Source organism: Enhydra lutris, unplaced genomic scaffold, assembly GCF_002288905.1.
Source record: "Enhydra lutris kenyoni isolate GAN:26980312 unplaced genomic scaffold, ASM228890v2 scaffoldscaffold57, whole genome shotgun sequence".
NCBI lineage: Eukaryota > Metazoa > Chordata > Mammalia > Carnivora > Mustelidae > Enhydra > Enhydra lutris.
The window spans coordinates 165,156-188,676 of NW_019154141.1; the positions used below are offsets into that span (position 1 = coordinate 165,156).

Genomic DNA, 23,521 nt, shown 5'->3' on the forward strand with positions numbered 1-23,521 from the left:
GAACAGCTTTTAATGAATGCTGGTGAAGAACCGATGAGAGAATGAATGAATGGGTCGAACGTCATTCCCCGCTGTACTCTCTGCCCTGAGGGACACCCCGTGCTTTCTAACGCTGAGCCGCTCCCACAGAAACCTCGAGAGCGGCGTCAGCGCGCTGGCATGTTCCGTGTGCACACATCTAAGCCAGTCGTCTCAAAACTGCAGTTTTTAGTTTGCCTGGGGTGGGCAGTGGGCATTGGGGGTCCCACGCCCCTACGTGCAACAAACACACTCTGTCTCCCCCAGGCGCTCCATCTTCAGCCTCCTCCGAAGTCCTCCCAAGGGCAGAATGCACTGGAAGAAACTTGGCAGGGTGAAAGCCGCCTGTCTTTCTCAGAGGGTGCGGAGTGAGAGGTGTGGCCTGGCCCTGCTGGGGTCTGGCCTTCCTGAAGGGCTGGCCGTTATAAGGGCTATAATGCTGGTGGGCTGGGGGGCGGGCGGGCAGAGGCTACTACAGGGTGCGCTCACCTTGGGATTCCTTTTCTTTTTTCAGATCAATTTTTTAAAAAATAGTTTACTTGATTTTCATGGAAAAGGAAAGAGTAAGAGGAGGGAGAGAGGGAGAAAGAAAACAGTTGAAATGTCTTCATGACTCCCATCGGCCTGGCCCCAGGGACCCACCCCCTCCTCTTCGACCTGTTGTGGTGTCTTTTGACTCTGTGCGAATGCAGGTAAATATGAATGTCCAGGGGGAGGGGGCACTGTTAAAACCTTCCCATTTAAGCAGGGAATTGGATCCTTTGGAAAATTCTACTTGGCCTGTGCGGTGAGGGTGGGGGATGGAGGTGATGCCAACGGCATCTGCCCCCCCCCCACCTTCCACCTGCCTATGATCCTCACCCCAAACAGCCCTGGTTAAGGATGAGGTGGAATCTTCTCCAGCTGGGACTGATTCATTTTTTTTTTTTTTTTTGTCCTTCTCCAACACCCTGCTCCCCTACCCCTTAGCTCCATGTGTGGGTGTGTACCTGGTTTTTACCTCCCCTAAGGAAAGAGAGAACAGGGATGGAGCCCTGCTACGTCTGGTTGGCCCCAAGGGGTCCATATCTGACCCCGAGTTGGCCAGGATGCTCCCCTAACCCTCCCACCTGACAGCCCCTGGGCTCCGTTGGTGGCCTCAGCTCACTGTACCTCCTTCCCCACCTCTGATCCCCGAACCCCTGACCCTGCCCGATGGACACACTTGTCTCTTTCCAGTGCCCAACTGTTACAGGATTTTTGTTCCCTTACTGTCGTGGTTCTTGGTCACGCCTCTTCGAAGGATAAAGAGGTAGACCCAGGGGAGAGTGATGGGCAGTGAGGCAGAGTTTATTGCGTGATGGTACAAAGCTCCTGGAGAGGGAGGGGACCCTAAAAGGTTGCCAGTTTGGTGTTCAAATTTATAAACTCTTTTGAAGAACTATCTTGAGCATCCTGGGTGGGGGGCCCCTGTGGCTTGGCCGCTAAGGTGTGCCAATCAGGGCTTCTGTCATGCACCTGTCTCCCTAATGGGTTGTTGTTCACATGTTGCTGGTCTTTGGGGCTGACATCTGAAAACTATCAGCTTGTGATAGTGACCCACGTTTTACGGTTCATTGTTTTGTTTCAGGATGTTTTGCAAAAGTGACTCCTGCAGATGCTGGGACAGGATGCTTCAGGTCCTGAGCTGTGAAACAGGATGCTAGTGCGGTTTGGTCTTAGCTGTCCCCGTTTTTTTGCTTTCTTGTTGGGGACCCTGGCCCTGACTACTAAGTGTCCCTTTAACCTCTAACACAATGATACTGACTACCAGGGACAGAAAAACACCCAAGTTTTTCCGTCCCAGGGCTCCGCTCAGCACCACAACAGGGCAGGAGCCCAGAAGCTGTTTGCCCAGTTAGAGGAGCCGGCCAGTCACATGCTGCCCAAATGTTGTCAGGCTAAAGGTCACAGTCCCCAGGCTGGCCCCAGGCAGCTGTAAACCGGCGTGAAGGGGAACAGCATCACCAAGTCCTAGCTAGCAGACGCCTCCTGCTTCAGACCCCGTGCCCAGCGAGCAACAGGCCCCATGTTCACTGTAATACCCCAGAATAGTGTTTTCTCCACCCAAGACAGTTTGCGCCCAGATGACACTGGGCAATGTCCGGAGCCATTATTCGTTGTCTCCACTAAGGGGATGGCGTTGCTACTGAGTATCTAGTAAATGGGAGGCCAGGAAGGCTGCTCAGCTCTGACAACGCACAGGATGACCCCAGCACAAAGAATGATCCAGGCCCAATGTCAGTGGTTCGAGACTGAGGGGCCCTGTCCTAGAGGCAGACTCAAGGTAGCGCTGGGGCTCCCCGCATGCCAGCCCCATTGCACCCACCCGCGCAAGCATAGTGAACCCCTTGGGCACAAAGACCCACTTGCCTGGGCCCCCTGCTGGGTGCTGGGCCCAGAGACATGGGAATGAACGCTATCGGCATTGGCCTGCGTCTGGGGCACACAGCCCGGGAGGGAACAGGAAAAAGGTCACAGGGGACGGTGATCCGCCCCACCCCCGGGGTGGGGGTAGGTAGAGCGGAAGCAGAGGGTCTCTACTTGGCCTCAGGCTGGGCAGGCAGCTGCGCTACCGCCAACCCCCAGCGGGCCCGGAAGCGGAGCCAGCCGGTCGGGGCCGGCTCCTCGGGGTGCCGGGGATCAGGTTGCAGGGATGGCAGGGCGGGGCGCAGGAGGCGGGGCGCAGGAGGCGGCCTCGGGTTGGCCGGCAGCTAGGGGCGGGGCGGGGCCCCTCGGAGTGACGCCAGATCCCTGAGTCGGTCCCCACCCCCACGTCCCAGCCCCCCAGGTGCGTGGGGGAAGGTGGGTTGGGTGCGGAGGCGGCGGGAGGGAGTCGGGGACGCGCGCGGTCCGCCGGGAGAGCGGCTGGAGCGCGGGGTTAGGGACTCCGTAGAACCTTCGCCGGCCCCCGGCCCTGCCTGCGCCGTCGGATGCTGAAGCCGACCTCTTCGTGCTCCCAGGGCGCCCCAGGGCCTTGGCTTGGAGAGGCCGGGGGTGCGAGGGTTGAGCCGCTAGGATCTGGGCCCCCAGTGCCTCTGCACCAGACCTTGAATCCAGGCCGTGAGGGCTCATTCTCAGCACAGCCTGTGCTTCGGGGTCCCAATTCCAGGGCTTGTGCAGAGCTGGGCCTCAGGGTGCAACTTACAGATGAGGAAAGCTTGTCAGAGGAGTTAGTAAGAACTAGGTCCCACCTGAGGAGCCGGGGGCGGGGGAGTGGGGTGTTGGTGGAAGTGGGATGCTAACCCGTGTGGATCCAGGAGGGAGCCCAGTATCACCCCGTCCACTTCAGCCCTTGGGTCTGACCTGCGGGAAGGAAGAGTTAGGCTCCGAACCCCCAGAGGGCAGGGACCAGATACTGCTTCTCTCTGTCCCCAGAGTAGGAACTCAGTATTTCCTGTCCACTGAAGGCAGTTCAAGACCCCCTTTTCAGCCTGGTTTCTTGACTTCCTGTGCCCCAGGTGACCCTCTTAGCATCTTGATGGTCCACCCCTGCCAGCCAGTATCGGACCCTCTCCTTAGCACCCCTCCCAGTCCTGGCAATCTGTTATCCCACCACTCTGGGGACCTCATGCATGCGGGACAGCAGAGAAAAGGAAAGGAGGCATGTCCAGAGGGCAGAAGCCACTGAAATCTGGCCCCGAAAGCAGTGTGTCTGGGCAGAAAACACTGGACAGCTAGCTTCATGAAACTGTGACTTTCATGGAGTGACCTTGAGGAACTAGACACTAAATATGAACTCAGGGTGTTAGTGCTTGTATTTTACAGGGGAGGAAACTGAGCGGCCCAAGGTCACAAAGCTAGTAAGCACGAGTTGGGATCCGAACCTATTGTTGGATTCCTAGGTCATGTTCTCCCTGCAGAACTGCCTCCTGCTAAAAGGGCAGCTGTTTTCTGGTCCTCACTTCGTTCCCTGTACCTTTCAGTCACCCACAGCCCACAGAGGGACCCACCACCCGCCAGCCTTCATCTGTCAATATCTCTTCTAAAAGGAGAGGAAGGTCAGAGCTGCGCCCTCAGCCCAAGGAGGAGGATGAGGTCAGAGCATTACCCAGCTGGAAGAGATCTAAATAATTCATGGGGCTGTGTGAATCGGGGGCTGCAGCTTCCGGGAGGGCCCAGAAGGCACACAGCAGACAGGAAACAAAATCGGGTCACTTGCACCTGAGCCTGATCTCTGCAAACCCTATGGGGCTGGAGAAAGTGCCTCATTTGGTGACAAAAGGTTGGAGGGCGTGGCCCCGGCAAGTCACTTCACCTGTTTCTTGCTGCTCTCGTTTCTAGCTCTTACGTGAGGTGTGAACACCAGTGTAAAGGGGAATACTGGGTGTGGCCCTTGGCAGGTCCTCAGGGGAGGTAGTGATCATCCCCCTGGCCCCATCTGCCTTCCCACGAGCCCAGTATGGCACTCAGTGGCACCCCTCCAGCACACCAGGCAGCGGCAGAACTGATAGGGGCTGTCCCCCTCTCTTACCCCATCCTCCATTCCCAGATCTTGGGGGAGGAGTGCAGGGGGAGGGGCACAGGCACAAATCTTGCCTATTTTTGGAAGCTTGGTTTCTTCCCTTAGAATAAATCCCCAACCCAGAAAAAGTTGGAATCCGTCTTTGTTGGTCTAGAAGGGAGAGACTAGGTTAAAAATATGTATCAAATCCCAGAAACATTCTCCGTGAACACATGGGGATTCTGTGATAGGAATTCCTCAGAAACAAGAGGAGAACATCCTTTAATTCTGAGCAGTTACGGTCCAAATTACTCTACTTTGAGCTGAACGGCTTGACTGTGAAATTTACTAAGGTGCTGTTCCAACCTCTTTTCGTTTTCTTCCATCCCAGGCTCATTTGTGATACGGCTGGACCACCTGGGGAAAGGCACCTCTCTCCTAAAAACACACCTGTCTTCTCCACTTGGCCAAGGTCTGGAGGGAGCAGGGCCACTGGGTGTCCCTGAGCCAGGGTGGCCTGCAGTTTTCAGGAGCCCATCCTCCCCAAGCCAACACCCAGATCCCCGGTGTACTCAGACAATGAACAAACCCACATTCACTGCAGGCTGCTCTTCGAGGCCGTCTGGTGGGGCCCAGACTCCCATGAGACTATCACTTCAAAAAGCGAGACAGTGCCTTTATTCACTGGGAAGAGATCTTGGGGCCACTACCCTAGATCAAGAAAAGTCTGAAGTGCCCCAGAACTCCCTCTTCCTCTCCAACAGAGGGAAGTAATACTCTGTTCCAGGAGCTGAGCAACCCAGGGCATGATGGGTCAATGGTAGTGACGGAGGGGGCGTGGGTTTGGGGGGGGGGAGGAGTTGTCACAGGCAGCTGTACAACCCTACTCTCTGCAGGGCCTGTTCCCCAATTTTTACTCTGGAAAAATATTCCAGTAACAAAGGCACAGGCTGCTGGGGGCCCGAGGGTGGCACTGGAGAGCTGTGGGCTGACCAGAGCGAGGCTGGGCCCTGCTCTTGTTCTCTCCCCCGACCCTGGGCACCCCAAGAAGTCTCTGCACTGAGCACAGAGCTCCAGGGGCATGCCTGGGGAGGCCCCCTTGGACCAGCCAGTTCTGCCTGGTACCCGAGCGCAGGACAAAACCAGGAGACGATGCTACAGAGACCTCGTTCCCGTGCGTGTGGAGCTGCGCACATCTCCGTCCTTGCTGCCACCATCACCAGGTCCTGAGAGATGCCCCCCACTTCCCTGGGTGGCCATCAGGACCCTCTGGAGCATGTTGTGGGAGAGGAAGAGTGCCAGCACGTTTGGGGTGCCCAAGGGGAGGTGGAAATCTGTGCGTCTGCCCAGCAGGACATGGCACAAGTCCTAGTTCTGTGAGCAGCTGAGACCCCGGCTCGTGTGATCCAGACTCCCAGCTGCCCCTGAGGATGCAGCCCAGCCCCCCCGCAATGTCTCGGTGGGCCCCAGCTCACTGCAGGTGGGGAAGGCAAGGGGCCATGGCGCAGGAGGGCGGTGAGGGAAGCAGCACCAAAGGGGCTCGGATCCACCACCCACAGGCCACGAAGAGGAGCGGTCTCTGCCCAGGCCTCGGGCTGAGCTCCGGCCCTGCTCCGGGGCCTTCCTCGGTCCAGGTGGTGGCAGGAAGCCCTGATGAGAGAAAGCCCACTTCCGCCAGGGCTTGACTCCAAACACCCAGACGGGGCAAGCTGACGCTGGACACCAGGACAGCCAGGAAGGCCCGTGGTGTGAAGACAGGGCGTCTGAGGATGGCCATCTGGAGAACCACAGCGTGGGGACACACGGGCTGTGACTGGGGGGAAGGGCGTCGAGAGCGGACGGAGACGGGCTGGGCAGTTCTGTAGATCCTTGTGGCCTCAGTCACGTGGGGGGTCAGGAGAGTCGGGCTGGGCAGCAAAGGGACTGGCCCTGGGGCCCCAGCCACACACCTCGAGGCTTCACAGGCCCCCACTCAGTCCTCTGCTTCCTGTTGGTGGCCTCCAGTCCCTCCCAGTTCCAGTGATAAGGGAAAGGTGCTGGGCCCTGCCCAACCCGGACAGAGGTACGAGGACATCAGGACGACGTGTGGTTCAGGGAAGAGGGCTTCTACCATCTCGTTTTATTTTGCGGGGACTGAGCCTAAAGTAACCAGAAAGAACAAGAGTCAAAGGGGACCCTACCGCCTGGGGGGGCCCAAGCTCCGTCTTCTACTAAAAACAGTGTCTGAGTCCCAGCGGGGCTGGTGCGATCTGACATAGAAGGGAAACTCTGGGAGAAATTTGTTTTTCTTCCGGCAACCTTTCTCTCCCTTCCAACAGAGACATTTTTTTCCCCTACGACCGGTGTCAGAAAATAGCTTCTGACTCGTTGGGGAGAAACATTCCCAAGCTCGGGAGGGGCGGGCTTGGCAGCCCCTTTCGCAAAGCCCCGAGCCGGCGTCCAAGGGTCAGAGCACGGCTGCTCATCCAAGCCCAGGCCTCTGGCTTGGTCCCAGGGTGGGCCTTGGAAGACAGAGCTCCAGAAAACCCGACCGGTGCTGGCCACCTCTAGAGGTTGTGTGGCCCTCAGTGGGTCCATTTGGTTACCTGTGACAGGGGCCAGGTGAGGGACACCCCCGCCCTGCCTGTAAGGCCACGTCCAGCCCTAAAATGGCACAATTTTGGGATTCTGACTCTGGAGAGAGGATCGAGGGCTGTCCTGTCCACCCTTCTTGGCAGCCAGGTTTAAAATGAGCTGATGTGGAAAGGCTTTGTTGATCATAAAGGACTCGGCCAGAGGACATGTTAATAACTGCCCAGGAATGAAACCAACCGAACCGGCCGACCCTTTCCACCTTTGGAAACCCACTTTGTAAACAGGCACCGGGGCTTTCGGAGCCGTCCGCTCCCACCGTGCTCAGCACAGCACGGTCTGAAGGCACAGGCCGACCGCTCTGCACCGCATCCGCTGGAGCACATGAATGGCCGTCCCCGCCTAAGAGGGTCTGAAGCTGGTCCGCCTTCCCTTACATACACCCTCCGCAGAGCTGCCTGGTGGTGGTGCTGGGTCCGCCCTCCCGGCTCTGGCCCCGTGCACGGCTGGGGGAGGGGGTCCCCGAGGAAAGCTGCCTGATCTCCGCTAAGCCCAGATGCTGGACTAGACCCTGGACAGGCGCTGGGCCCGGAGTCCACTCTGACCACACGCGACGCCACACGACACAATACACAGGCTCGGCTGAAAACTCCTTCCCTGCGGGCAGGTGTCCGCTCCTGAACTGCACGGAAGGAAAAAGCAGCAGCGGCCTTCACGAGAGCCGGATTCAGAGGGAGGCGGTGGCTCCTCAGGGACAGAGAGCCCGGGGTCAAAAACGACATTCCCAGAGGAAGGGCTCATAAAGCAAAAACGTGTTTATTAGGCACCCCTGCTCCTCACAGAGGAGCAAGACCCAGGACAGACACGCCTGAGAAATCTCTCGAGGTTGCAGGAATCTCTCCGAAGACTCCAGAAAATGTTGGCACTGACCGGCCACCACCCCAAGAACACTATCCGGCTGGAGCACGACGCCAGGGCTGGCTCCTCAGCCCCAGACACTGAGGAGTGGGGGAGGCGGGGCCGGGGACACCCACCCAGACACTGGCGGACAGGGATGGCCTTCCCAGCTCTGAGCCACTGAGGGGGCAGGGGCCACAGGAGAGTTCTGGGCTCCTCCCCCCGGGGCCCTCCCCAGATCTGCATGCCTCCACCTGGCCGCCGACTCAGTCCCACACATAGGGGTTTCTAAAGACCTGGGAGTTCTTGCCGTCTCTCAGCGGGGTGGCTGCCTGGTGGCTCTGGGCGGCGTACATGTCCTCAGCCCTCAGGGTGGAGTTGGCACTGCCCGTCACCTGGCTGTTGGCGGTGGCTCGTGGGAGGATGACGTCATAAGATCCTTCGGACTGGAAGGAAGGACAGGAGGTCTCACAGCCCGCTTCCCCCAGGGCGGACGCACAAACACTCTGCTTCCTGCAGGGCTGTGCCGACCAGCTCCCCTCCTTCCCTGCGCCCCCCTGCCACTGCCCCCCAGCAGGGCCCCAGCGGTGGCATGGGATGGGGGACTCCACTCTGCAAATGGAGAGACTGGCCTCTGACCTGGAACCCCTGCCCTCACCCCGCAGAGCGCCCGGCCTCGAGGCATGGGAAGAGGCCTCCGGTCACCTCTGATGGCCCCCGGGGCTTCGCTGTTTTCAGAAGGATCCATCCTCTTCTCGAGCCTCCTCCTTCCTGCTCCCAGTTTCTGGGGCAAGTCCTGGGGCCCAATGCAGAGTGAAGCGCACTGAGTGGCCACTACCTGCCTAGAAACTGCTCCCAGGCTCCCTTCTCCCCGAACTCTTCCCCGAGCCCTCAAGTGGCAGTAGGTGACACCCAGTGGCATCAGAGTGGCAGGTCTGCCTGGCCGAGGACAGCCGGCAGGTCTTGTGTGTGCCCCTGTTTCTGAATTTGAAGCCTGAACAGGCTAGTCCAATGTGGAGACTTAAGGCCCAAATTCTCTGCCTGGAACCCGGCTAGAGCTGCAGGGGTCCGGCTCCTGTGTGGGCGAGAGACGGCTGTCAGGGGGAGGGGAGGGTCCAGAGGCACCCGTCCCAACTCCTGCCCTGGAAGGAAGGTGAACTCCTAGCCCACCTGCCTTATCCCTAACCCCTGCTACTCCAGGGCCCCAAGCTGCCTTTGGTGGAATCAGACCTGGGAGGCCCTCCCACTGGTTTACAGTCTCCAGCTGACGGGCCCCTGGAAGCTCCCAGAACATCTAGGCGGGTGAGCCTCAAACCTGGGTGTGCCTCAGAATCACCTGGGCACTTGGTTGGGGCCCCCGTCACACCCAATCAGGCTCCACCAAGTGGGGGCCAGGTCAGTGTTTAAGTGGGGTGGGGAGCCCCCATCTGTAGTCTTCGCTCATCTCTCTGGGTGGTAACTCCCATCCCGGCAGACTCCAAGCTGTCACCATGATGCCACGAAGAGATGCTAACCATCAGCCATCGCACCCCTGGCTCCACGCAATTTGCATTTTCAGCAAGTTCCCAGGTGATGGTAATGCTGGGGTGGGGGGCCCTGGGGACCACGTTGTGAGAATCACCATGTCAGATAAAACATCCCTGTTCGTCCGGATCCCCAACCACCGGGGAAGCAGGACTCAGTGTGCCAGGGCGACTAAGGGGTAGCCAAGCTGGGACAGCTGCTAGAGGAAGGATCCTGGGGCGCTGGGGGTGGGGGGGAGTGGTTCACAGCCTGAGTGGCTGGGACCAGCAGACTCTGCTTCCGTCCTTCAGAGACTCCTTGCCTCAGCTCAGAGAAAGGGAAGGGGCTGGAGCTGGAGTTTCCGATATTCCTTGCACGCTACACTGCCCCGGGGCTCACGGCATGGAGGGGGGGTGAGAACACCACCGGCTGATCTCCCTGGCTTCCTGTTCCCAGCGTCTTGCCAAGGCAGGTCACTGACCTCTCCCCACAGTGACTGCCAGCCCAGGGGGAGGAACATATATGGAGTGAGTGAGACTCTAACCCGCTGTCTTCCTGTTCCCACCCCCCACTGGCTAATGGAGCATCTGGTTTCCAGAACCCAGGGGAGGTATGAGGTCGAGGGCTGCCGCCGCCTGCTTGTGGGGGGAGGGGAGCCAAGGCCCTCTTGGGACAGCTGTGGCTCAGAAGTACTTACCCAGACCTGTTTTCTGGTCCTCTGTGCCTTTGGGGGCACTAAGGAACGCCACCTCCCTACTTGGCGGAGACCTTCCTTTGTCCCTCCCTAAGCTCCTTAGGGTAATGCAGGCATCTCCCACCAGCTCGAGGAGGACTGTTCTGCTTTCTCTGCAGCCCGGGGCCGGGCTGGGGTCCTTGTGTGATGCCCAGGGACATAGGGCAGGTCCCCCTGTAGTGCCACTGAAGGCAGTGTCTACATCAACTCCAGGAAAAGGGCATTAGGAGCCAAGGGGCTCCGCTCCCTGAAGCCGATGCACCAGAAGGAGAAGCCTGCCTTGTCCCCATCACCTCCCGCCCCAGCCGGCACTGGCCACTTAGCCTCTGCACCCTCGCTACTGGCCGGCTCAGGCTGGGCGCCGCTGGGGCCACAGAGACGCTGGGACCCCACTCACCGGGCCTTTGTGCATCAGGGCCATCTCGGTGGGCTGGTACACGCTGGTCAGCAGCTGCCCGTTGTACCCACTGTATGGTGACACCGGTCTCTTAGCTGCAAAGAGACACAGGAGTGGTCTGGAGAGTGGACTCTCAGGCAGGGCTCCCCAGGGGGCATGGAGAGGGGAGAGCGGCTCACCTTCCCTGGGATAACATCTGACCCAAGGGGGAAGCCTGGCCAGGGGTGGCCCACCTGGTGGGGCGGGTAGCTGCCGGCGGTGGGGGGGGGCCTCCAGAGACCAGCATGCCTTTGTCAGGGGTCAAGAAGAGCATGCTGCTGCCTGCCTTCCGCTTGGGCTTTCCTGCACTGGGAGGACCCCCCGCCAACCCGGCTTTCAGCAAAGAAAAATGCTCCTGTCAGCAACCTTCATATCCCCATCCGCCCTCCGGGGCCAGAGGCCAAGAGGGGCACATGGGCCTTCGGCTGCCTTCCAAGGTGGCCAGGCTCCAGCTCTGGCCTCCACCAATGCAGGCTAGCTGCCAGAGGCTAGGGTACATGGAGCAGACACCCCACGGGCTGGGACTCCTCATGTCATCCCAGGGCACAGCTGGCTGCTGATCCGCCAGGACCCCACAACCCAGAGCCCCACCAGGAGGACCGAATGTACACGCACCCTGTCCTGTGGCACCCTGGCGAGGTTCCAGAACTATTTTCAGCTCCAAGAATACCTCCCCCTGCCTTTGGGTATGTTGGTGTCCTGATCTGTTCTACCCTGCTGGGGTTCCCAGGGTGTCCGAGAAAAGCTGATGACCAACCCCTGGGGCCCGAGAGCAAGACAGGAAGAAGGATGTCTGTCTCCTGCAGGCTGCTGGCCGGCAGCTCCAAGGGACCACAACTGTACAGGGCCAGCTTCCTAAGTGCCAGGTCCACTCAACTGATTTTTCCATTTAAATTAAAAAAGCGGGGGGTGGGGGGGAGGAAAAAAAAAACCAGAAATGTCTGCCTTGAGAGGACAAAGGCTGAGTACTACGAGGGCCTCCTGGCCAGACCCAGGATGAAAGCAGACATGGGTGCCCAAGCCCCACCCCCACTCAACTGGTTCCGCTCTAAATGCAGACCTGGGGCTATCCCAGTGGGCAGATCACAGATGAAGTGCCAGACAGGACAAATGTCACTCCTTCCCCCAAAACAGAAATAATGGGGATCTCAGTTTGTAGAGAAGAGGCAAGGAGTTCTGCTTCTGGAACTTTCCCTGTCTCTGACTCAGCCCCCTGGCGGAGACTCCAGAGCTGGCGATGGACAGCCAAGCAGTTGAAGTCTTAAGCCCCCAAAACATCCCGATCAGATCAGTCTGGGGTTGGGGTCAGGGGGCTGTCCTGGTCTTTCTGTCCTCCAGTTCCCAGTCATGTCGGACAAAGAGTACTGTGGGCAGCTGGCTAAGGATAGCACGCCACAGGACACATCAGGAAAGGCACAGCACATGGCACATAGTAGGTGCTCAATAAATGCTAGTGGTCCTTACAGTTAACAAAATGTCAGAGAAATACTTTTCTCTTTGGAAGCCAGGAGCTCAACTGGCAGCCAAGTGTCCCAGAGAATGATCCCCCCCTCCCCCTTCCCCCACCCCTGCCTGCCTGCTTCTCAAGCTGCTCCCAAGGCAGGGGCTTGGCACAGGCTGCAGAGGCTTCACCCATTCCCGCCTCTTCCAATTCCAGGACGCCCTCGGCCTGACCCCTCTGAGGCTGTACATCTGGCCGGTGCCCTTAGTGCTGGGCTCCAACAGGAAAGCCCCATCCCATTCACAACGAGCCAGGAAAGGAGCTTGGGGACAAGCCAGGGGAGAGTGGGTGCTGCTGAGACCAGGATGTGGCCCAGTGCTTCTGTTAAAAAGAACAAAATCGGGGCACCTGGCTGGCTTAGTTGGTTAAGCGTCCAACGAACTCTTGATTTTGGCTCAGGTCATGATCTCAGGGTCGTGAGATCGAGGCCTGTGTGGGGCTCTGCGCTTAGCAGGGAGTCTGCTTCTCTCTTTCTCCCCCCATCTCCCTCTGTCCGTCCGTCCCGTAGCTTGTGTGCGTGCTCTGGCGTACGCTCTCTAAAATACACAAATAAATCTTAAAAACAAAAAAAAAGAACAAAGTCTTCACAGAGAAGACTTTTAAAGGAAACTAAGACTATGAATATGTACGTAATGGAAAAACAAGTCCGGGAAGGGTGGTTGTGATCATAGTAAAAGGAGAGGAATACAGACGGCTAATAGCTAATACGTCTAGAATAATTTCCAAGTGCCAGGCACAAGCATTAACTCAGTCTTCGCAAGAGCCCGATTTAACAGGAACCATTATCATCCCCATTTTACAGATGAGGAAACAGAGGCCCGTGTTGGTAAAATATCAGTCAGAGGCGGAAAGAACGGGGTAAACCTGGGGAGACAACCTAGGGAGGGGGTCATCTGTAGTGTTTGAAATTTTCCAGTGAAAATATATTCATGAACCACAGGAGTAGGAAAAAAAAAAAAACCACCTTAAAAAATGGTATTTAGGGACTTTAAGGCAGAAAACTAGCGATAATTCCAGAACCTTCCATCTTGCTGAGGAGACCAGCCCCAACCGTCCCGCCGTCCAGGATGTGGAAAGATTGATGGGGGACGCAGGGACGGTATCCCTCTGCCTACCTGAGGCTGGCTCGTCCATGGAGAATGCTTTGTTCTCCACAAACATGCTCTGGCCCTTCTGCTCTTTCAGGATGGTCTCGTAGCCCACGCCACGGGTAGGGTACATGTCCCCCTGGTAGCTCTGCTCCGGGCTGGCCTTGGTCACCTGGGAGACCTCCGGGATGACGTAGAAGAGGACAAAGGCCCAGGCGTTGGCGGCGAGGGCGATGGCCAGCGTGGGGTCATCCCAGGTGGGGCTGTTGCGCTGCCGGTTGCCGTAGGTGTACATGACGATCCACACCACCCATATGGCCATGGACGTGGCCGTGGTGAGCAGCACGAAGATGCCGTGCTTCCGCCAGCGCCGAAAGCGGCCGCACAGGGCCGGCCAGGCCCCGGTGAAGGCACACAGCAGGAGCAGCATGACATAGATGAGCGCCATGACGAAGTCCATGTTGGCAATGGCGCAGGGGGAGGCTGCGGCCCAGGCCGCACTGCCATTGCCCTGAGGGCCGCCCTCGCCGCCGCCGCCCCCCCCGGACCAGCGTAATGATCAGCCACTCGGTGTTGATGATCACCTCCACGAGCGTCAGCAGCAGGGCCACCGCGAAGATCACCCAGCCCCGTGGCCCATGGTTCTTCCGGGCCAGAAAGTTGAGGGCAAAGACATGTGCCACCAGGCAGGAGAAGCAGATGGCGAACAGGACTCCGAAGAGGAACCGCCGCGAGGCACAGGTGGAGAAGTCAGGCTTCACCACGCAGGCGAAGACGAGGCAGAAGAGGCCCAGGGTCCCCAGCAGGAAGAACACCTGGGTCCCCAGAAGGCTCCGCTTCTTGGTGTCCTGCACAAAGGGGAGGCTGGCCACAAGGATGATAGTGAGGACAAAAGTGGTGACGACTCCCGCCCCGGCCACTGCCTCCAAGATGATGCCCCAAGCCCCAGAACGGTCACACAGGTTGTAGTAGAGGGGGTTGAGGTCTGGGCTGCAGCCAGGTGGCACGTGGTTCTGGGCCTGGGCGCCTGCGGACAGGAAGAGAGGCAGCCCCAGGCACGTCAGCAAGGTTTTGGGGACGGCCATCCTGGCTCCCAGGCCAGGCGCCGGCTGGGTCCCTAGAGATAAGAGAGGGAAAAGGCAAAGTCAGTCCTCCAAGGCCAGACTCGGACACACAAGTCACTTGCTTCCCCCCTTCCTGAACCAGGGCACACAGCGGGAGCAGATCACAAGGCTGTCCCCCAGGCTTCAGAATCCTTCTCGACACAGCACTCCTGGGAAGCGTATCAGCTGACCAGAGAGGCAAATGAGATGAAGGCCATTTGTCATCTCTGTTCCTAGTCATGGAAAAGGCAGAACCTGTCCCTGAACTGTCAGGTTCCCTCCTCTCCTATCATAACCAGGCTCGCAATTCTGCCTAAACTCCTGCGCTTGAGCTGAGGGTGACAGGGTTTGAGAGCAAGTCAAAACCAAGCCTATCACCCATTTTGCACTTTCTCTCTGCCCTGGGACTCTGTCTCTGTGATGCCCATGGCCATGGCCAACCCACCATGCGCTCATTCACACACCACAGACTTCTGAGCCCCTTGAAAGGCATGGCCTGCAGCCAGAGAAAATGAATAGAGACAGTTCTCTCGGATTCCTCCCTACCACCTCCCTTTTCTGCCCTTCCTTTGCCCACGTCAGCTCTCCTCTTCAGAACCCAGACTTCTTTGTCTAGCTTGGTTGCTGGAGTCAAGGATAAAATAATTTCTCGGCTAGGGAGTTAATGACTTCATGCAAAAATCCTATGAGGCATTACATTTTAAATCCAAGAATGGGGAAGGGCAATGCAAAGCCCAAAGGAACTTATTGTCACGGAACACATTAAGGCATCGTAGCTAGAAGGCAAAAAAGAGATCTTTCATTCATACTAGGAAGGTACCCTGTTACTCTATGTACTACTCACTGGACCAGTCCCGACGTCAACAGCGGCTCTAGAGCGGCTGGTGAGCCGCAAACAAAACGGAACCCCTGCCCTCAACACCAGCTGGACTAGCCCTCTGTGGATTGGGAGGTGACGAATGTGGCAGGTTGGGTGCCTGGGTGGCTCAGTTGTTAAGCATCTGCTTTCAGCTCGGGTCATGATCCCAGGATCCTGGCACCGAGTCCCACGTCGGGATCCCCCCGCTCAACAGGAAGCCTCCTTCTCCCTCTCCCACTCCCCCTGCTTGTGTTCCCGCTCTGTCAAATAAATAAATAAAAATCTTAAAAAAAAAAAGAAGAATGTGGCAGGTTAAGAGAAATTAAATATCTAATCAGTGAAAGATTTTAAATTTACTTGGAGAACAGAGAATCCCAATGTTCTGAACAGCCAAGTTCAAAAATACTGCAAAATGCAGATAAGCACATTAAATCACCCCTTACGTTCAAGTAAATAGTTAAAAAACCCTCTTCCTCTCTCTCCCTTTTTGGGTCCCCAGAGCTCCCCAGAAAGATGGCAACCAAGTGGGACGCCTGGGTGGCTCAGTCGGTTAGGTGGCTGCCTTTGGCTTGGGTCAATGGTCATGGTCATCCCAGCGTCCTGGGATCACGTCCCACATCAGGCTCCTTGTTCCGTGGGGAGCCTGCTTCTCCCTCTGCCTGCCGCTCTGCCTGCCTGTACTCTCTCTGTCACTCTGACAAATAGATAGATAAAATCTTAAAAAAAAAAAAAAAGGCAACCAAGCTTCCCAGGACGATAGTGACCACTAGTGGCTCGCAAGGGAATGGCATGATCCAACTCTTCCCACCTCCTTCCTTCCTCCTTCGAGGGTGATGATAGGGTCTACCCCCTTATCAATTCCTAGTTACCTAATTTCTGACAGGTGAACAAAAGTCCTAAATCTCAGTCAACAGAAACTGTCTCTGTCACTGATAAGTGGAAGAGTACGTGCTACTGGATAAGGGAAAATAAAGCTCAAAAATTAAATGAATCTACGTAATAAAGATAATCAATTTTCAAAGTCCTTTAACATATCCCACAGGCCCGAGGCACCCCTTGAAAACACTGTAGGGGGACGCCTGGGTGGCTCAGTTGGTTGAGCGGCTGCCTTCGGCTCGGGTCATGATCCCGGTGTCCTGGGATAGAGTCCCGCATCGGGCTCCTTGCTCATCAGGGAGCCTGCTTCTCCCTCTGCCTCTGCCTGCCATTCTGTCTGCCTGTGCTTGCTCTCTCTCTCTCTCTCTGACAAATAAATAAATAAAATCTTTAAAAAAAAAAAAAAAAGGAAAACACTGTAGGTATCTCGACCTTCTCAGCTACTTCAATTTTTTCTATTTCTTTAAGATTTCTATTTATTTGGCAGAGAGAGCACAAGTAGGGGGAGCGGCAGAGGGAGAGGGAGAAGAAGGCGGCCCCCCACGGGGCAGAGAGCCGGATGTGGGGCTCCATCTTGGGACCCTGGGATCATGACCTGAGATGAAGGCAGGCGCTTAACTGAGTCACCCAGACGCACTCGGGTCCTTCATTTTTCAGTTAGGCTGGTTCCTCCCCACCCCCATGCTACCTATCATTAACTCTTTTTTTTTTTTTAAAGATTTTATTTATTTATTTCACAGAGAGAGAGATCCAAGTAGGCAGAGAGGCAGGCAGAGAGAGAGAGAGAGAGAGAGAGAGGAGGAAGCAGGCTCTCCACTGAGCAGAGAGCCCGATGGGGGAATCGATCCCAGGACCCTGAGATCATGACCCGAGCCGAAGGCAGCGGCTCAAACCACTGAGCCACCCAGGCGCCCCACATTAACTCTTAATAAGCTAACATCTTTACTGTGTTTCCAAATAACTGCATGGTCAGAGCTCAGTTCTAATGCAAAAGCACGTTTCCCCTGCATCGAGATTTAAATCAGCTTTCGTAGGGGACTCTGTGTAATCGTAAATCAATAAAGCATAAACTGTGTTTACAAGTGCTGGAAAAGAAGGGTCGATGACTGATGCATAAGGAGGAACACCAAACCACTCCAGGGAGAGAGGTGATTTGCAGATTCCGTGCTAGGGGTTCCTAAGCATTCAACCCTATCTTGGGTGTTTGGGGCTCACAGCAAAGCAGCCAGAACTTGCGGTAGAGTTGGAGATGTGGCAGTGTGCCCTGAGAAAGGCCACCCTGACTTAGCCCCCAGGTATCTGCATATTTTCCAGTACTTTACCCCCTCCCAGCTCCGGGTGCCAGTTTAGAAACAAGCACCAATTCCCAATCAGAAAATATCTACTGTGCATTTGCGGGGGACAAAGGTCAGTCATTCTCCGAGCTCTGGGAAACGAAGATGAACAAATACAGTCCCTGACTGGATGGTTTGTTTTGTTTTGTTTTTTTCATGTTGTTTTTCCTCCATGACTTGATGGTTTTTAAAATCCAGTACCAGAGATAAGGTAGGTGTGTGAGATAACGGTTAAGTACCACACAACAGAATTTGCCTCTGGGGGAGGGAAAGGTGCTCCAAGAACACCCAGGTGGAAGCTTTTCCAACTAAGGGGTCAGAAAAGACCGAATAGAGAAGACCGTTCAATAGCGTTTTATTTGTTATTGTATCAAGTATGAACCAAGTTTGTAAGGGGAGACACAGACTAGAAATGCTACAGGGAGGGAGTTTGGGGCATCATTCTAAAGGCAATGGGGAACCACCGAAAGCTGTGTTTTGCACAAACGTGGAATAACCAGGGTTGTGCTTTAAGATCTCAATCTGGCCAAATGCACAGGCAATCGATTTGTTGAGGACACATTCACCCGTTTAAAGATCGAGGCCAAAGGTAAAGCCATAACGGCCAGATCTGAGAGATCATTTCCCAAATAAAATCTAAGGACTGGCTGAAGGAGGGGAAAAGGATACCAAAGCCCATTCTACAAGTTCAAATCTGGTTAACAGCCACGTCATGATGAAGGGGAAAAAAAAACAACAATAACAAGCTAGGTCCCATTTAGCTCTGCAACCCTTCTGGTCACTTACTCTTCTCGATCCATCTTGCTCTTAGAAGTACATGCCTTTACCCAGCATCTAGCAACCTCACAGCTCTCTGCCCCACCAATGTGGGGAGAGGAAAGAGGAAACTCTTCCTGCGCCTCCTCCTCCCGCCCTGGTACCCTGCTTGCTCAGAGGCCCTGAAACTTACCAGCCCCAGATGAAACAAACCATTCCCACCCCACACAATCCATTTCTCTATTCCCCCCAAACACGCAAGGGCCAGTATGGAGACAAGAATACACCTACTCAGGCCTAGGACAGTGATCCGTGGAGGCCAACAGACTTAGAGAAGCAGGCTCAGAAGAGTTCTGCACGGGTCCTTTGACCTCCAGGAACGCAGATTCCAACAGTCAACCCATGCCACTTTTTACATGATGGCAGGGGCAAAAGGGAAAAGCACTGCAAAGAGATGCACCCAGCTCTGCTAAGAGGCTCTCCCTCCTGCGGGTCCCTAAAGCCTGCACCTCCTGGTTGTCTTCTGGGCCTGGATGGCTCTTCTACGCAAGGGCCTCCCCTACCAGGCTGGAAGGTGTGTGAGGGCAGTGAACAAGCCATGTGTATCTTAGCATCCCTGCAAACATCAGAGCTGCACCTTGAACAGAGTAGGCATTTAAAAAGCATTCGCAGAACAGACTCAGTGCCCGCTTCTCCCCGGCCTTCTTCAGTCTGGAGTCACATCTTCTGCTTCAGGGTTCTCAGTGGGACCAAGGAGGAGAGTGGGTGAGGGACCTCCTCCTGCCCCACGAATTTCTACCTCTCCACCGCAGCAGCACAGCCCAGTCTCGGATTATTTTCTGGACAAAGGGGCCCTTTTGCTTCACCTCCCTGGAATCAGTCATACAAATATTTTTAATCACCTCTGAAATCGGCCTCTCCACAGCTCAGCCACTCAGCCCCCAGCTCTGGTCTGAGTCAGCCCAATCCAGTTCCTGAATCCCCTTCCTCCCAGCTTCTCTCTCCAAGGGGAGCAGAGAGGCCTCAGCAGGGCGTGGGTTCAGAGGCCCAGCGGGCCCTGACTGGCTTGATCAGAGGCACTCAGACCCACTCACCTTTCCAGAACCCCCACTTCAATCCCGCCATTCACACCAGAACCTGAGAACCTCTAGGGCATAGGAGACCATCCCGAAGAAGGTACTAAGGGCTTCACAGCGCCGCCCTGTTCTGGATCTCCCAGGCTCAAGGACAGAGTAAGACATAGACACGCAGCCTGTGGTTACATTTAAGGGTGCCGTGACCCCCAACAGCCCCCTCTCAAAGGCACCTAGGCTCACCCAGGGACACCACGGAGCATCCTCCTTCCTCATCTGCCAGCACTCTGCAGCCTATCGGGACAGATGGATGGACCCAGCAACAGCCCTCCCATCTCCTTCCCTTCTCCCCAATCCCACCTCCCCTCCTTGAAGTTCTATCATCTTACTCCTGTCCAGAGGGCTCTGGAGACTAAACCCATGGATAAAAGGGATCAGAGATGCCCTGCTAGAAGGTACTGAGGTACCCAGGCTGGGGAGGGAGAGGCTTCTGAAAACCTCAGCCTAGACCTCCACATTAAGTGGACCTTTGGGCCAAAATTTCCTGAGCATTTTGAAACGTGGAAGTCTTCAATCCAAGGGTCTGCTGTGGAATGCCACTCTGGAATGCGGCCCCGCACCCCCCCACACACACATAGGAAGACAAGGTGGGGACCTCCAAGAGCCCAGAACCCTATTTTGACACATTCTGATCCCTGTGCTGTAGGACCAAGATCGTGCAGCTCTGAAATGATCAGCTTTTCTGGGGTGTAAAACTGCGGGCTTGAGGATGGAGGGGCCCTACCCAACCCCTGCGGCTGCAAGCCCCCCCCACCCCTTGAAAAGCCCTAGCAGGTAGGAGAGGGGAGGGGAGCAGGGATCTAGGAGCCAAGCTGCCAGAAATAGGGGCTCCTTAATGGTCTGATTCCAAACTTTCTACAAGATTCTGAGAATTTCCCTCCTCACTCCTGCGGTCTGCACCGGCGCTCCCCCCCGTCTGGGGAGCAGGGACCCATCCTGTCTCCCGCATTCCCTTAGGCCACAGAAACCTGCTCTCCCCATCCCCGGGTACCCGAGAGGAGGCCGCCCCACCAGTCAGTGCTGACCGTGGACTCACGCAAAGGGCCGCGGGAGTGGAGGGGGCAGCGACTGTGGAGTTCGGACAGCCCCGGGCTTCCCCCACCCCTGGTCCCCAGCCTGCGCCGGTTTGGAAAGTTTCTGTGACCGAGCGGAGTTGGCGCAGCGTCCCCCGCGCCCCGGTCTTCCACCCTCGGGCTTCTGCCCTCGCCCACGGCCCGCCGGCCCGACCGGGCTCTTCCGGGCAGCGGAGCGGAGGGCGGAGCGGGAAGGCAGCAGCCCTTACCTGGGACGCGCCGCCCGCCGCGCGCCGCTCGGCGTTTGGGGCCACCTCCAGCCCCAAGCGGAGCGCGAGTGCGGTGAGAGGGGCTCGGCGGAGGGAGCGGAGCCAGACGCAGCCCCGGCCTGGGGTGGCGGGGCCCCGGCGGGGGCTCGGGGCGCAGGGCCTGCCTCTCCCGGGAACCGGGGCTGGGCCGGCCGCACTCGGTCGCTCCTTCTGGCGCTGGCCTCTCCCCGCACTCCTCTCCTTTCTCTGGGAGAGGGTGGGCCGGCGCCTGCATCACCGTGACATCACCTCCATTCAGGCGCTTATCGCGCGGCCGCGGCGCTCCAGGTATGTGCAATCCGTTTGCACAGCAACAAAGCCCGCCGGGCCCTCCCCCCGCCGACTCACCTCCAGGCTCCGGCGAAGCGCACTTTCCGGCAGGGGAGGGAGCTCGGAGTTACTGGCGGAGCTGGCCGGAGTGTTGTTGCTGTTTACTGCCACGCCCCCGCACGCGGGCGCGCGCACTCTCGCGCACTCTCGCGCACTCACTTTCAGGATTCGGCTTTCCCTCCGGAAAGCGGTTTGGGGTGCAACCCAGCACACCTCTCCGGCGGGCTCTCTCGCCCCGCATGTCCCAGCGCGCGCACACACGAACACGCGCGGCGGCCACCTTGGTGCGTCTCACCGAGACTTCGTCACCTTCATCCTGGCCCTTCCGTGAGGGACACACGCCGGGCACAGTTCGCTGCGCTGGGCTAGAGCGAGGCGCACACTCGGACACAAAGTCCGTCTTTGTCACGTCTTCTGTGCCCCCTCCCCGAGCTTGCACACGTGGACACACTACCCACCGACTGTCCGCCTCTGATACGCGCGGCCTTTCTCTGGCACCTGGGTCACTAAACGTGCATGGGGGTGCGGAGGGCACACCGCGAGCGTCCCTACCGCCGTGGGCGGGGCGGGGATCCACTCGGAACCGTGAACAAACGTCACCCCGGGCCTGACTCCCCTGCGCCTGGATTTCCTGCGACCGCCCCAGACACGGTCCAACTCTGAGCAAGCGCTCCCCTCCCCGCGTCCCCGTTCCCTGTTCCGACTTGTCCTAATTAGCCTTCACGGTCATGTTCCCCGAGGTACAGTGTTTAACCCGGCCCCCGCGGTCCCTGCGCTCAGGGACGCATCGGCCCTAACTCCGAGTCCAGCTCTCTAGCCGCCCGCGGACTTTTCCACGAGTTCTAGTACCCTCCGCCCCACCCCCACTCTCTGCCCGGGGGTGGATCCGCCAGTTACCACCCTTTCCCCTCCAGCCCCAGGAATCAGCAGAAAGGGAACCGCAAAACTGGGGAAGCGAATCCAGTCTGGGACGTCCCTGGCCCAGTAAACAAGAGGAGATTTTTCCGGCCGCCTTCCCCTGGGGCTGGCGGGCTCTGCGGGAGGTGGGCAGCGCAGTCCCCGGGCGCCCAGCGGGGCCTAGTTAGCAGGCGCGAGAGGCCCAGAGGGGCCGCGGCGCACTGGGAAGGGAGAGGTTGTTGGGTCTGGCCGGGACCCAGGGGACGCGGAGGGAGGACAGGGCGCCGGGTCTCCGGGGTGCTGGTTCGCGTGACGCCGAGTTGCCTGGGGGATCGCCAGCAGCGCGCGGTCGGAGCCAGCCGGTGGCGGGGCCGGTGACGGGGCGTGTTTGCCACAGCCCGGAGCGCCCTCGGGAGGGGCGGGGAGGGGAAGCGGCTGGTCCCGGGTTCGGGGGTGGCAAGGTTGGGGGGAGGGCGCGGGGAAAGGGGAGGGGTACCTCCAGGGCTGTTTGTGTGCCTCAATCTACGGCAAGCAGGAGTCAAACTCAATGAATCACCAGGAGCTGCCGGAGCGATAAACCCCAGGCCTGCCCCTCCCCTCGCGCACCGGCTTCTCGGAGTCCAGGAGGGATTGTTTGCTTAGCGGCTGGGGCCGGCGGTGGGGCCCTGTGTTTTCTAGAACCTGCCTCCCTCCCTGCGCCTTGCCTTCGCTGGCAAGTCTGGGAATCACTGAATTGTTTCCGTTCTTTTTAAATATTAAGAGGAACAGCGCGTTTCTGGTGCAAAGTTGTGCCTTACTCTACGTTCCCCTCCCCTAAGTCCACTCCCGCCCCGACGTCTTCCCGACCCTCCCATGAGGGTGTGCAGGCAGGTGCCGGAGCTGGGAAGCAAGCCCCAAGCGAGCCAGTAAGTCCCTCTGGCCTCCGACTCGTGGCTCTCATCACCAAGGCAAGTATTGAAATCAGTTTGCAGGGAGGGTCGCTCATTAGCATATGTGAAAAGCCAATTCTGAGAGGCAGGGATGGGTGTAGGGGAGATGGTCTGGGAGCAGAAGCATTCTGGATCCAACCCATCTTCTCCAGCTTCTGGAACTCCTTCAGGTACAGAGGACTCTCCCAAGAGGCAAGTTTTCCCCTGTCAGTCCCTGCCCAGGCAGGGGTAAGGTTTGGGTATGGGGCTCCTGGCCACCCACTGGGAGTGGGTGAAGAGGCAAGTCAGCCTGCGCAGAGGGCACCCTTGGAAATGTAGGGCAGCTTTCCGAGAAAGGTTTGCTGGGTCCCTTTTCACCCCGTCTCACCCTGGAACAGGATCTGCCTTCAAAACAAAGCAAGGCCCACGGGGCAGATGACCTGTCCCTTTCAGCCTCCAGGATCCCTGGTGCCCTCTGGTTTAGTCCCTCAGGCAGGGCCCAGCTGGGTGTGGGATGGTGGGACTGGAGGTCCAGATCATGAGAACCACATCCCACTCCAGCCCCCGTGAGTCCCCCTGTGGGGGTGAAGGGTGCTGCTGGACACAGGCAGCCTGCGTTGGCCAGAAGGGAAGTTCTGTGAGAGGTGTGGTGTTTTCCAGAACTCCAGGTATAGGGTTGTCTGTGCCCCCAAATGCCATTCACCCAGTTTAATGACCTATAGGCATAGAAGCCTTTATGAACTCCCATTTTCACCAAAAAATAACACTTTGTGAAGTCATCCTCTATGGATACTG

The 23,521-nt window shown here is 57.5% G+C and overlaps 1 protein-coding gene across 1 annotated transcript; it reads right to left on the reverse strand.

Annotated features, from left to right (window-relative positions):
* Positions 1-7,936: 7,936 nt before the first annotated feature.
* On the reverse strand, positions 7,937-21,474 carry LOC111158113 (G protein-coupled receptor class C group 5 member C). Its single transcript, XM_022519968.1, is given in 5 exon segments — positions 7,937-8,394; positions 10,582-10,676; positions 13,237-13,744; positions 13,746-14,326; positions 20,940-21,474. Coding segments are annotated over 5 exon segments (1,587 nt in total). The 5' UTR covers positions 21,163-21,474; the 3' UTR covers positions 7,937-8,214.
* Between the last annotated feature and the right edge of the window lie 2,047 nt (positions 21,475-23,521).